At 48.9% G+C, this 14,768-nt stretch overlaps 1 protein-coding gene across 2 annotated transcripts in view; it reads right to left on the reverse strand.

Moving 5' to 3' along the window:
* LOC135212147 (UBX domain-containing protein 1-like) overlaps positions 1 to 14,768 on the reverse strand; it is a 178,873-nt gene that overhangs the window by 145,637 nt on the left and 18,468 nt on the right. For both annotated transcript variants that reach the window (XM_064245559.1, XM_064245558.1), the window contains exon 2: positions 751 to 863. In XM_064245559.1, coding sequence (XP_064101629.1) covers positions 751 to 863 — 113 coding nt within the window. The remainder of the gene's footprint in view (positions 1 to 750; positions 864 to 14,768) is intronic.

Below are 14,768 nucleotides of genomic sequence, written 5' to 3' on the forward strand. Positions count from 1 at the left end.
TAAGAGAAACAGGTTGAAAAGTAATCCTAAGCTTTGATAATCGCACGACAGAGGCGGGTAGAGAGGCGAGCACACCCAACGGTGGTCGAAAGCAAAGTGATACGTTTACCTCCAGTCAGGCAGGACTCCTGAACATCGGACAAGCAGTTACTGCCGAACTACCTTGTTAGTAAATCTTACGACCGGTCCAGCTGGCACTGAATAGTAATTCCTTATGTAAAGGACCAAGGGTTTGTATAACGTGTTGGAACAAAAACTGAATTATGTTTTTCCTAGAGGCATTTATCTATCAAGTTTCCTCTAAATCTGTTTGTCATCTTTGGTATGTCCACCTAACATACACACAAAGTTGGCTGGATATCTCAGGAGCAGCTTAACAGAATTTGATCAAACTTAACAGATATAGCAAGTGGCCTTCTCAATATATCTAACTTTTAGAAAATTTAGCTCACTTGGTGATTCATTAGTATGGATACCCTTTCAACTCTCATATAATTACTGTATGTCTGTATTATACATCTGTGAATAAAACTAATCAGAGTAATAACAACATAATTACATATAATGCCTCTGGAAACAGTTCTGTTTTCCAGGTGGCCGGGCTTCCATCATCTTACTATTTTGTTATTTTCTATATATTCCTAACACTTTCTGACAGCAATCACAAAGACTTCTGACTAAAGAAAACTATTCATCAAATGGGTCATTAAAAATCCATGTCCTGTCAAGGCCATATACTTAAATCTTTACCTGGTTTTGAAGGAGGAGGTGGATCATTAATGCTGGGATCATCAGCATGAGCTAAGAGCCATTCCATAGCTTGTTCAATTTTGTCCCCTCCCACAACTGATAGAGCCTTTTTTCTGAAAATAAAAGTAGGACTTAGTATGCAATCATAAAAATGGAATTTTGATTCTAAAATTAATATTAATAATACTTACCTGTATAATTTATCTAGCCCTAAATCCCCAAAAACCGCACCAAAATTTACCACATTGGCAACCATGTTACCTCCTATTCTTCCGCCAGTTGGCAACACTGCCGTTGACAGTTACAAAACCTTCCCTTGAAAACCAGTTGTGATAGGCAGATCGTGGGGTAGGATGGGTGGGACTAGATAAATTATATTGGTAAGTATTATAAATATTAATTTTATAATAAAAATGATATTGTTATGATACAAGAAAGTTTGTTCATACTTACCGGGCAGATATATATATATAGCTGTATTCTCCGAAGTCCGACAGAATTTAAAAACTTACGACACACGTAGTGGGAGGCCAGGTGGTTAGTACCCATTCCCGCCGCTGGGAGGCGGGTATCAGGAACCATTCCCATTTTCTATTCAGATTTTCTAGTGCCACTGTCTTCTGAGGGGAGGTGGGTGGGCACTTTGATTATATATATCTGCCAGGTAAGTATGAACAAACTTTATTGTATCATAACAATATCATTTTGTTCATGAGGCTTACCTGTCAGATATATATAGCTGAATCCCACCTTTGGAGGTGGGAAGAGACAGAATAGGATTTAGGAAACAAATACATGTAGATGATTGACATCTTGGTTCCTTGCCTGTTAGCATAGCTGACTTCGTGATTACTGTCACCCAAGTTTGCTTCTGCTTTACTAGTCTCCAGCAAGGTAGTGACCTATATAGCTGGTGAGTTCTAGATGATCTGTCAACGGGGGCGTGACCACAATGCAACTAGACCATATTGACCATACTATGAGGGCAACAAAGCAATAAACCACCACCTGACCAAACCTAGCAAAAGTTAAGGTAGCCTATCTTAAGCTAAAGACTGGGAAGTCTGCCTCTGGCGGCCGACCCAACAACCATAAACACAATAAAATTAAAAACTCCTCCTAACCATTTTCTACAGGATAGGATGAGTGCTACTTCCCGCCCCCAAAATTGTGTCTGCGGAAACGTATGGCCCTAGCGAACAGCAGTTCTCGTATGTCGTCTTCACGTCCCGCAGGTAGTGTGTAGCAAACACCAAGTTGCTCCGCCAAAAGGTGGCACCCAGGATGTCACTGAGTGCCATATTCTTTTGGAAAGCTACCGAGGTTGCGATAGCTCTCACTTCATGAGCATTCACTTTAAACAGTTTCAGATCACTGTCCTTACAAGATGAATGAGTCTCCTTGATGGTGTCTCTAAAGAAGAACGCCAGAGCATTCTTAGACATCGGCAAGTCTAGCCTTCTTACCGAACACCACAAGTTGCTTGAAGGACCTCGACATTCCTTCGTCTTCCGCAAATAAAATTTGAGAGCCCTGACAGGGCACAGGACTCTCTCTGGCTCTCGTCCAATAATTTCAGCCATCCCCTTGATCTCAAAGCTCTTGGGCCAAGGGTTGGACGGGTTTTCATTTTTGACTAGAAACGTCGGGCTCAATGAACAAACGGCATTATGCCCTTTAAAGCCAACATGCTTGCTGATGGCTTGAATTTCGCTAACTCTCTTCGCCGTCGCCAGAGCAGTTAGGAAAACAGCCTTTCTGGTAACGTCCCTCAAAGATGCAGCATGGAGAGGTTCGAACGGACTGGACGTCAGGAACTTCAAGACCACGTTCAAGTTCCAGGAAGGCAGCTTAGGCTGAGCCACCTTTGTGGTCTCAAAGGATCTTATGAGATCGTGAAGGTCCTTGTTGTTAGCTAAGTCCAGGCCTCTGTGTCTAAAGACTGCCGACAACACACTCCTGTAGCCTTTTATTGTCGGGACTGCCAGCTTTAAATCATTCCTTAGATAAAGGAGGAAGTCTGCTATTTGATTCACAGACTCTGTGGTAGAGGAAATGCCCTTCTTTCTACACCAACTCCTGAAAGCGGCCCACTTCGATTGGTACACTGCAAGGGAGGAAGCTCTCCTTGCATTGGCAATAGCTCTTGCCACTGGTCTTGAAAAACCTCTCGCTCTGGCCAACTTTTCGATAATCTGAACGCAGTCAGACTCAGAGCGGGGAGGTTTTTTGTGGTACCTCTCGAAGTGGGGCTGTCTGAGTAGATCTATCCTCAAGGGTAGCGTCCTTGGGAAGTCTACTAAGAAGGTCATGACCTCTGTGAACCATTCTTTCGCAGGCCAAAACGGGGCAATCAACGTCATTCTCGTCCCTTCCGACGCTGCAAACTTCCTTATGACTTCTCCCAAGATCTTGAACGGGGGAAAGGCATAAAGGTCCATCCCTGTCCAATCCCAGAGAAGGGCATCTATCGCTACTGCTCCTGGATCGAGAACAGGGGAGCAGTATAGCGGAAGTCTCTTCGTCCTCAATGTAACGAAAAGGTCTACTAGAGGACGTCCCCATAACCTCCACAGCTCCTGGCATACCTCCTGGTGAAGAGTCCATTCGGTCGGCAGCAGTTGATCTTGCCGACTGAGAAGATCTGCACGGACGTTCTCGACACCTGCCACGAACCTCGTAAGGATCGTTACGTCTCGTGCTTGTGCCCACAACAGGATCTCTCTCGCTAGACCGAATAGGGACCGAGAGTGTGTTCCTCCCTGTTTCCTGAGGTAAGCCAGAGCTGTGGTATTGTCAGAGTTGATCTGGACTACTCGGTTTGAGATTTGGTCTTCGAAGAACTGGAGAGCCAAATGAATGGCTGCCAACTCTTTGAGATTTATGTGCCAGGACACCTGTTCCCCTCTCCAGGTGCCTGACACTTCCTCCCCCCCTAGTGTTGCTCCCCATCCCAAGGGTGACGCGTCGGAAAACAACACTAGGTCGGGGCTCTGAAGCTTGAGAGAAAACCCCTCTGACAGCTTTACAGGGTCGAGCCACCACCTGAGGTGATCCTTTACTTTCTCCAAGATCCTCAAGATCGCATCTAGATCCTCTTTGTCTTCCCAGTTCTCTGCCAGGAAAAACTGGAGAGGTCTGAGGTGCAGTCTCCCCAGGGAAACAAACTTCTCCAGCGAGGAAATGGTCCCCAGCAGACTCATCCATTCCCTCACCAAGCATGTTTCCTTCCCCAGGAAGGCTGAAACTTTGTCTAAGCCTTGCTGCTGACGTTCCTGGGATGGAAAAGCCCGAAAAGCCACTGAATCCATCTGAATCCCCAGATACACGATGGACTGTGTTGGGGTCAGATGTGACTTTTCGAAGTTTACCAGAAGTCCCAGGGACGCAGCTAAGGACAGTCGTTTGCAGGTCCTCCAGGCACCGGGTCTGCGAAGAGGCTCGTATGAGCCAGTCGTCCAGATAGAGCGAGATCCTGATGTTGCAAAGATGGAGCCACCTCGCCACATTCTTCATTAAGATGGTGAACACAAATGGGGCCGTACTCAGTCCGAAACAAAGAGCCCTGAACCGAAATACCTTTCCTTTCAGGACGAAGCGAAGGTACTTCATTGAGATGTATCGGGGACGTGAAAGTAAGCGTCCTGAAGGTCGAGTGATACCATCCAATCTCCAGGTCTTAAGGCCCCCAGAACTGACTGAGGTGTTTCCATCTTGAACCTCTGCTTCTCTATAAAGAGGTTCAGACGACTTACATCCAAGACCGGCCACCACCCTCCCGACTGTTTTGGAACTAGAAACAATCTGTTGTAAAATCCTGGCAATGCCAGGTCTAAGACCTGTTCCACTGCTCCCTTCTCGAGCATCTGCTCGAGCAGATCGAAAAGTATCTTCCGTTTCTCTCGACGATACGACGGGGGGACAAGTCCCTGGGAGTCGAACTCAGCGGGGGCGGCTTTATGAAAGGGATTTTGTACTCTTTCTCTATGATGTTGAGAGACCAGGTGTCCGCCTCTCTCTCTCTACAGGCTTCTACGAACAACTGCAGCCTGGCTCCTACCGGCGACTGAAGGACGGATCTCTCATTTCTTACCCCTAGACTTAGCCGGGGCTCTACCTCTAGGAAGACTTCTTCCTCGGGGTGAAGATCTAGCTGAAGTTCCTCCACGAAAGGGCTTCTGCTTTTTAAGAGACTGGCTTCCTGAAGACGTGGAAGGCCCCGCAGGACGCCCGCCCTGATGATGAGCCAAAAGAATCTGTGTGGCTTTTTCTTGAAGGCTTACCAGCCAGATCCTTCACCATAGCTGGGAGAAGAGATGCTCCGAACAAAGGCGCAAACAAAAGCTCTGCCCTCTGTGAGGGAGAGACAAATTTAACTGCAAAGTTGCAATAAAGCAATCTCTTCTTCAAAACGCCTGCGGTGCATGAGGCTAACTCCTCCGAGCCAATCCCTGACGGGCCTTGTCCATGCATGACAATACACTGGACAGCTCCCCGAGGCTAATCGAATCTGGCTTACGAGACTGGTTGTCCAGCACTCCCAAACACCAGTCTAAGAAGTTGAAGACTTCCAAGGACCGGAAAAGGCCCTTCAAATGATGGTCCAGTTCTGAAGTCGTCCATGAAACTTTAGCTGAAGCTAGGAGAGATCTCCTAGAAGCATCCACAATGCTGGCGAAATCCCTTTGCGCCGAAGTAGGTACCTTCAGTCCCAACTCTTCACCAGTTTCGTACCACATCCCTGCCTTGCCGCTAAGTCTAGACGGAGGCAGGGCGAAGGTGGTCTTTCTTTGTGTTTTCCTTGATTCCATCCAGGTGTTGACCTTACGGAAAGCTCTCTTGGTCGATAGCGATGTCTTCATTTTAATAAAACCAGGCGTCTTGCTTGCTTTCGACGATGAAAACTGCGAGGGAGGTGAGGGAGGAGCAGAAGGAAGGAAAGTATCCCCGAACGAATCACGGAGAAGCCGAGCCAAGACTTGGTAGTCCGATGAAGCAGAGGTCGAAGGTTGCTCTCCGTCAACATCCTCGGAAGAACAGCTTAACTCCCCTTCTTCCTTACCAGAATGTAACGCCGAAGGAAGAGGCAAAAGTCCTTTAGCCCAGAGTCTCATATCCGAACGATGACGAGAAGAAGCGGGGAGCGCAACCGAAACAGAATCCTTCACAGTAGCAGGATCAGAAACCAAAGATTGTGGAGAACGTGATGTTGCACGATGCCGTGAAGCGTCAACAATAGTCTCGGGAAAAGCGTCCGAGTGAGTGCGAACTTCCACGCTCGCGCCCAAAGCGATCTTACGAGCGTCCCTACGAGCATCCAGCGGAGCACCCATCCGAGGGTCCAGCAAAGCGTCCATACGAGCGTCCAGCGAAGAGTCAGGTCTTGCATCCTGAAGAGCGTCACGTTGGGCGTCGAAACGAGGAGGTCGAAGAGGAGCAGAAAAGGAAGACGCCCGTTCCTTACTACGCGAATCAGCACGTACTGAAGTCCGTACAACAGGTACAACTTCGTCATAAGCAAAAGCGTCGAGATTGGAATGCCGATCATCCTCTTGCCGAGAAGAGAGGGGAGCGCGATGAGACCTCTCTCTCTCCAAGGGCGCAAGAGTCAGATGACGTCTACCGCCACCTCTAGACGAGCACTGGGGAGAAGAACGAAGTCTAGAGGGCGAAAAACCAGGAGACGGGGAAGAACGAGAAGAAGGCGAGGGGAGACTGTCTTGGTCCTTTAATCGGCAGTCTGCGTTCCTTCCTGCGACGAGGACCAAGTCTCCTTTCCTTCTGCTTAAGCAAAGCATCCAGTTGACGTTGCATAGCAAGGATGATCTCTGTCTGCGAAGTCTCCTTACGAGGAGAAGAGCTGCGCCTGTGAGAAGGCGAGGGGCGAGGGGACGCCTTCTTCCTTCTCACAGGAAAAGCCCTGGATCTAGAGCAACTGGGGCGCTCGAAGGCGTCATCGTCAGATGACGTCCTAGTCTTCTTCTGAGGCGGAAAAGCTATGCTTTACGGAGAAGACCGCAATCAGACAGGGGGGGGGGGGGGGGGGGAAAAAGCATGACGTGAAGCGTCTTGGTCTTGGAAGGTCCTCTTCAGAGGCCGCGAATCCGGACGAGATTCCCACCCCTTGCATGGGGAGGACGCGTCGGAAGACGAAAAATGTTATTGTTATAATACAATTAAGTTTGTTCATACTTACCTGGCAGTATATATATAGCTGTATTTCTGACGTCCGACAGAATTTCAAAATTCGCGGCACACGTAGTGGGGCGGTCAGGTGGTAGTACCCATTCCCGCCGCTGGGCGGCGGATATCAGGAACCATTCCCATTTTCTATTCATATTTATTCATGGCCCTTGTCTCCTGAGGGGAGGAGGGTGGGCACTCTAAGTATATATCTGCCAGGTAAGTATGAACAAACTTAATTGTATTATAACAATAACATTTTGTTCATGAAACTTACCTGACAGATATATATATAGCTGAATCAACACCTTCGGATGGTGGGTAGAGACAGACTAGGATTTTTTAGGAAATTTAAAATAAAATAAAAGATTATCTTATTGGTTCCTTACCTGATAGCAAAGTAGACTATGTGATTACTGTCACCAAAAGCCTGCTTATGCTTTATCAGAGTTTGCCAGCCAGGTGTTGACCTGTAGTGCTGGTGCTTTCTGGATGCTCTGTCAACCGGCGGGGGCGTGACACGATGTGACAAGACCATCTAGGCAAACATATGGCAGTAAACACAGCACCGACCACCACCTGACCAACTAACGCAAAAAACCCCCTGATATTAACACTATAGGAATGGGGAGATTTTCACAGAAGATCTCACCAATCAACCACAAAACACAAAAAACTAACCTAACTAAGCTAAGGGATAGGGAGAGAGCTACCTTCAGCCCCCCAAAACTGTGTCTGCCGAAATGTAAGGTCCCAAAGAACTACAGTCTCTTTGTAAATCGTCCTCACATCCCGGATGGTAATGTGAGGCGAATACGGAATTGCTCCTCCAGAAGGTGCTATCAAGAATATCTCTGATAGACATGTTCCTTTGGAAGGCACAAGAGAGGTAGCTACGGCTCTGACCTCGTGAGCTTTCACTTTAAAGAGGCTCATATCAGTCTTCTGGCAAGATGAATGAGCCTCTTTAATGACGTCCCTCAAGAAGAAAGCAACAGCATTCTTCGACAACGGTAAATCCGGTCTCTTCACCGAGCACCAGAGATTACCTGAGGGACCTCTTATCTCTCTAGTCCTATTCACATAGAACTTGAGAGCCCTGACAGGGCACAGGGCTCTCTCTGGTTCTTGACCCACGAGACTCGATATTCCTTTGATATCGAAGCTCTTTGGCCAAGGATTAGACGGTTCTCGTTCTTAGCCAAAAGAAAGAAGGGTTCAACGAGCAGACAGCGCTGTCTCCCTTGAAACCCACTAGGCTACTGAACGCTTGGATTTCACTAACTCTCTTCGCCGTCGCCAGAGAAGTTAGGAAAAGCGTTTTCCTCGTTAAGTCCCTTAGAGAAGCTTCGTGGAGAGGCTCAAAGGGACTAAGCATCAGATGTTGCAATACCACATCTAAATTCCATGAGGGCGGTCTTGCTTGTGGAATTTTGGTAGTTTCAAACGACCTTAAGAGATCGTGCAGATCCTTATTGTCGGAAAGGTCCGTTCCTCTGTGGCGAAAAACGGCAGACAACATACTCCTATAACCCTTGATTGTAGGAACTGCCAATTTTTGCACATTTCTTAGATGGAGAAAGAAATCTGCTATCTGATTCACAGAGGTCGTGGGAAGGAGGAAATAAACCTTCCTTCTTGCACCATGCTGAAGGAAGACCACTTAGACTGGTAGACAGCTCTTGAAGAGGCTCTTCGAGCATTAGCGATTGCTCTCGCAGCTGCCTTTGAAAAGCCTCTCGCTCTGGCCAGCTTTTCGATAGTCTGAACGCAGTCAGGGCCAGAGCGGAGAGGTTTTGGTGAAACCTTTTGAAGTGAGGCTGTCTGAGTAGATCTCTCCTCCAGGGCAACGTTCTTGGGAAGTCCACAAGGAACGTCATGACCTCTGTGAACCACTCTCTTGCTGGCCACATTGGAGCAATCAGAGTCAAACTTGTCCCTTCTGACGCTGCGAACTTTCTCATTATGTGCCCCCATGATCTTGAATGGGGGAAAGGCGTAAAGATCCAGGTCTGTCCAGTTCCAGAGCCAACGCGTCCACTGCAATTGCCCCCGGGTCCATAACCGGGGAGAATACAGAGAAGTCTCTTCGTCCTCGATGTAGCGAACAGGTCTACTAGAGGACGTCCCCACAATTTCCATAACTTTTGACAGACTTCCTGGTGCAAGGTCCATTCTGTTGGCAGCAGCTGATTCCGGCGGCTGAGAAGGTCCGCCCTGACATTCTGAACCCCTGCCACGAATCTTGTCAGGATCTTGATGTGCCTTGCGTCTGCCCATAGTAGAACTTCCTTCGCCAGGAGAAAAAGGGTGGGATCTGGAGCGAGTCCCTCCCTGGTTCTTTAGATACGCAAGGGCTGTGGTACTGTCCGAGTTGACTTGAACAACCTTGCTTGACAGTTTCTCTTCGAAGAACTGCAGCGACAGGAATATCGCTGCCAGTTCCTTTACGTTGATGTGCCAGGCTACCTGTTCCCCTCTCCAGGAGCCTGACACTTCTTCCCCCCCTAGTGTTGCTCCCCAACCGGAAGTGGAAGCGTCTGAAAACAACACTAGGTCGGGGCTCAGAAGATTTAAGGAGAGGCCCTCCCGTAACTTCTGAGGGTCGAGCCACCATCTTAAGTGAACTCTTACATCGTTGGAGATCCTTAGGATCGCATTCAGGTCCCCTTTCGACTTCCATTCTTCCGCAAGGAAGAATTGAAGAGGCCTGAGGTGCAGTCTTCCCAGCGAGACAAACTTTTCTAGTGAGGAAATGGTGCCCAGCAGACTCATCCACTCCCTCACCGAACAAGCTTCTCTCTCTAGGAATGCTGCGACTTTCTCTAACCCCAGTCGCTGACGTTCCTGGGATGGAAACGCCCGAAAAGCCACTGAATCCATCTGAATCCCCAGATACACGATGGACTGTGTCGGGGTCAGATGCGACTTTTCGGTGTTGACCAACAGACCCAGAGACTTTGCTAGGCTAGCGTAAACTGAAGTCCTTCAGACACTTCTGCCTCGACGACGCTCTGATCAGCCAATCGTCGAGGTAGAGGGATATCCTGATTCCTGACGAATGGAGCCACTTCGCTACATTCCTCATAATCATTGTGAAAACCATTGGGGCCGTGCTGAGACCGAAACAAAGGGCTCTGAACTGCCAAACCCTGTTGTCCAAGACGAATCTCAGGTACTTCCTTGACAGAGGGTGGACTGGGACGTGGAAGTATGCGTCCTGCAGGTCTAGAGACACCATCCAGTCGCCAGTCTCAATGCTCCCAGCACCGACTGAGGCGTCTCCATTCTGAACTTTATCTTTTCTACAAAAAGATTTAGCCTGCTCACATCCAGGAGGGGAGGGCGCCAACCTGATGACTGCTTTTGGCACAAGGAAAATCCTGTTAGTAAGCCCGGTGACTCTAGGTCCAGGACTTGTTCCACCGCTTCTTTTTTCGACCATCTGGTCTAAGAGATCGAAAAGAACCCTTTTCTTCTCTCCTGATAGGATGGAGAGAGGTCTCTGGGAGTCGAAGTCAAAGGAGGAGGATGAAGAAAAGGGATCTTGTACCCCCGTTCTACTATCTTGAGGGTCAAGGGTCCGCTCCTCTCTGCTTCCAAGACTCCGCAAAGAATTCCATCTCCCGGCCCCGACTGGTGTCTGAAGGACGAGATCTTCACTTGCTGGTTTTCGGTTTGAATGAAGCTCTTCCTCTTGGAAAACCTCTCTCGAGGAGCTGCTCTCGAGGGGGGTGCCCCGCGAAAGGGTTTGACTTTCTTCGGGGGTTTGCTGAAAGTTGACGTGGAAGGAAACCGCTGGACGTCTTGAAGATTGAACCAAGAGGTCCTGGGTCGCCTTCTCTTGCAAACTCTGTGCAAGATCCTTACCATAGCCTGGGGGAAGAGATGGTCCGAAAGAGGCGCAAAGAGCAAATCCGCTTTCTGAGCGGGAGATACCGACTTAGCCGTAAAATTGCACAGCAATGCTCTTTTCTTTAGGAAAGCAGTTCCAAAATTCGAAACTAGCTCCTCCGAAACCATCCCTGACGGCCTTGTCCATACATGACAACACGCTGGACAGCTCCCCCAGACTGAGAGAATCAGGACTTCTAGACTGACGGTCCAAAAACTCCAGACACCAGTCTAGGAAATTAAATACGTTAAGGGTACGAAGAAGACCCTTCAAGTGGTGGTCAGTCTCAAACTGGAGTCCAGGTCACCTTAGCCGACGCTAAGAGAGACCTCCTCTGGGCGTCCACTAAACTGGAGAAGTCACCCAACGCGGACGAAGGGACCTTTATCCCGACATCCTCCTTGGTCTCATACCAAACTCCTCCTTTCCTGCGAGTCTAGAGGGTGGATGGGCGAAAGTGGTCTTGCCCTGATCCTTCCTTCTGGACATAAAGTCTTGGAGTTTCTTAAAACGCCCTCTTGGTCGACAGAGACGTTTTCATTTCAACGAATTCAGGGGTCTTTACGGTCTTAGACGACGAAAGTTGTGAGGGAGGAGACCTAGGGGCTGTAGGCTGGAACTTGTCTCCGAATGCTGAACGTAACAGCCTAACAAGAACCTTGTAGTCCGAGACAGCTGAAGCTACCGGCTGTTCTTCCTCTACGGAACTCCCTGGACTACTATGCTCCCCTTCCTCCCTAAGAGGAACTGGAAGAACACCTATCAGGAGAGGGAGTACGTCCCTTAGGCTCAATCCTGAATAAAGACTTCCGTTGGTTGGAAGTATCCACTACAGGTTACGGAAGCGCCGTACGTTGCTCTTTAGTGCACGGACATCTTCCGAAAGAGAAGCATCCTTAGAAGTCAAGTGAACTGACTTAAACCGAAGCTCCCCTTCGAAAGGAAGAGCGAGCTTCCTGAAGAGCAGCGCCAAAAGCGTCTGCTTAGAGGAGCGGGCGTCCTGCTTTGCAGGCTCCAAAGCGTCCTGCTTCGCTCGAAAAGCGTCCTGCTTCACACGGCGAGCGTCCTGCGGAGCGTCCTCAAAAAGCGTCCTGTCTAAGACCAGAAGCGTCCTGCTTCGAACGCCGAGCGTCCTGCCGAGCGTCCTTAAAAGAGTCTTGAAGAGCTCTCAAAGCGTCCTGTCTAGAACGCCGAGCGTCCTGCCGAGCGTCCTCAACCGCTACTTGCCGAGAGCGCAAAGCGTCCTGCTTCGAACGCCGAGCGTCTTGACGAGCGTCCTCTCCTGAGAGTAAAAGATCTGCTAGGAGGAGCGAGAACGTTGACGATCCGGAGGCGGAGGCGAGAGAGAGACGAGCGAGCGAGAGAGAATGAGGCCGCTTCGTCTCTTGACGGGCAGCCGAACGCTCCTTCCTACGCCTAGACTCGACTGCTGCTGGGCAAGTCCTCTGAGCCATCAGCGACGTAATCTGGTCCTGAAGGGACACAAGGATATCCTTCGTAGGTGACGAAGGAGCAAATGAAGGGGCAGGACTGAGACTGCGAGAAGGCGAGGGGCGAGGGGACGCCTCCTTCCTTCTAGCAGGTACAGCTATCTGCCTCTCAGGTGAACACGCCCCTGTGCGTGGAAACTAACGTCCTCATCGGTAGAACGCTTCCTCTCTTCTGAGGAGGAAAGGCGTCATAAGCGTCCTCTGACGAAAGAGGAGACATAGGACGTGAAGCGTCCTCAAAGCGAAAAGTCCTTTCAAACGGACGCGAGTCTCTCCGAGCGCTCCACCCCTTGCGCGGGGAGGACGCTTCGGAGGACGAAAAAGCAATCTTTCAGGATACGCGCTCGTGCGCGCTCCTTGGCAGCCTGGGATTTAGCAACAAGGCCTGCCGAAGGGACGCCAGATCGGTGGGGAACAGCCCCCGTAACCTCTTGCGGCTTCGACATACCCACTCCCTGAGTCCTGGGAGTCCGATTAGAGGTCTAGGCCTAGAGGCATTATGGGGCCGATCTGACGCCCCTCCACAACACTAGGGGCACTGACACAAACTTTCACTGGGCCGGTTTTCTAGGGCCAAAACTTTAGATTCGAGAGCACGAATAGACTCTAGAATCAGAGAAAGGGTTGTTACCTTCTCCAGACACAGCACTGGGGCCCGAAGGCAACAAAACAGGATTAGGTTGGGCAAAATCTACTGGTGTTAGAGGAGGAGAACAAATGTTACTATCCTTACTTTAGTAGAGCTGCCCTTAGAGGAAGACCTCCTGACTCTATCGCGCTCTAATTACGCCGATAGGTCTCATACATCCTCCATTTATCATCATCCAAATCCTTACATTCATTGCACCGATCATCAACCACGCAAACATGCCCCCTGCAATCCATACAAACTGTGTGAGGATCAACTGAAGGTTTAAGAAGCCTCACCTTACATTCACTCCTCACACACACTCTGAAACTTCCCGAACTTGATCCAGACATACTGAATCCAGAAAAGTCAATCCAAAATCAAAAACCAATCCACTATTCCGCGTGCCAATCCAACAATCCAGAAGTCGATACCAAAAGTCAATCCAGATAATATTAAGCGAGATATATGAAAAAATCCTAGACGGAGGTACTGTAAACAGATGTTTGCAGCACCGGCGACAGAAAAAATATGAATAGAAAATGGGAATGGTTCCTGATATCCGCCGCCCCAAGCGGCGGGAATGGGTACTACCACCTGACCGCCCCACTACGTGTGCCGCGAATTTTGAAATTCTGTCGGACGTCAGAAATACAGCTATATATATCTGTCAGGTAAGTTTCATGAACAAAACAATCCTTAAGGAGGCATGGCACGCGCACGCTCCTTAGCAGCCTGACGGGAAGCGTCTACAGGAACTGCTGAAGGGATGTCAGATCAGTGGGGGATCCCCCGTAACCCTCCTTCGGCCCTTCCGCGACATGCCCTCTCCCTGAATCCTGGGAGTCCGGCAGAGGTCCCAGCCTAGAGGCGTATAGGGCCGATCTGACGCCCCTCCACTTCACTAGGGGCACTATCACTGCACTTAACACTTTGCCTATTTTCTAGGGCAAGCACTTTGGATTCTAGCGTTTTCAACGAATCCATAATAAGAGAAAGGGCATTACCCTCCGCAGACACCACTTGAGGGCCCGAAGGCAACACTACGGGGTTAGGAGTTACAAACTCTACAGGAGGGTTAGAAGGGGATACATTAATACCCTGTCTGCTACCAGACCTACTCCTGGAGGAAGACCTCCTGATCCTGTCACACTCTAATTTCTTAACGTAAGATTCATACGTCTTCCATTGCAAATCAGTTAAACTTTCGCATTCAGTGCAGCGAAAATCATACGTACACACTTGTCCCCTACAACCCTTGCACACTGTGTGAGGGTCAACCAAAGACTTTGGTAGCCGACCCTCACCTTACATCATCCTTCATACACACCCTGGCGCTAGCCAAACTAGACCCAGACATCTTATTCAAGGAAAAAACCAAGCCAAAATCCAAACAATCCACAGTCAACGTGTGCCTAGCTATCGATCCAATATCAAATAACCAAAAAGTCAAGAGGATACTCAAGCAATAACAGTTTTCCAAAATCCTGAGGCGGAGGAGCTGTAAACAGTTGTTTACAACACCGGCGACAGAGAAAATCTGATAGAAAATGGGAATGGTTCCTGATACCTGCCTCCCAGTGGCAGGAATGGGTACTAACCACCCTACTCCCACTACGTGTGTCGTAAGTTTTTAGAAATTCTGTCGGACTTCAGAGAATACAGCTATATATATATATCTGACAGGTAAGTTTCATGAACAAACTTCCCTTTCAGGCAGAATAAGACATAAAACAATCAAAGAAATATATATCATAGGCAGTTAAAAACTCAACCCAAAGTCTAAGATACTAAGAACTCAAAGTCTCCTACCATAATGCCG

The sequence above is a fragment of the Macrobrachium nipponense genome, chromosome 40 (genome assembly GCF_015104395.2).
Source record: "Macrobrachium nipponense isolate FS-2020 chromosome 40, ASM1510439v2, whole genome shotgun sequence".
NCBI lineage: Eukaryota > Metazoa > Arthropoda > Malacostraca > Decapoda > Palaemonidae > Macrobrachium > Macrobrachium nipponense.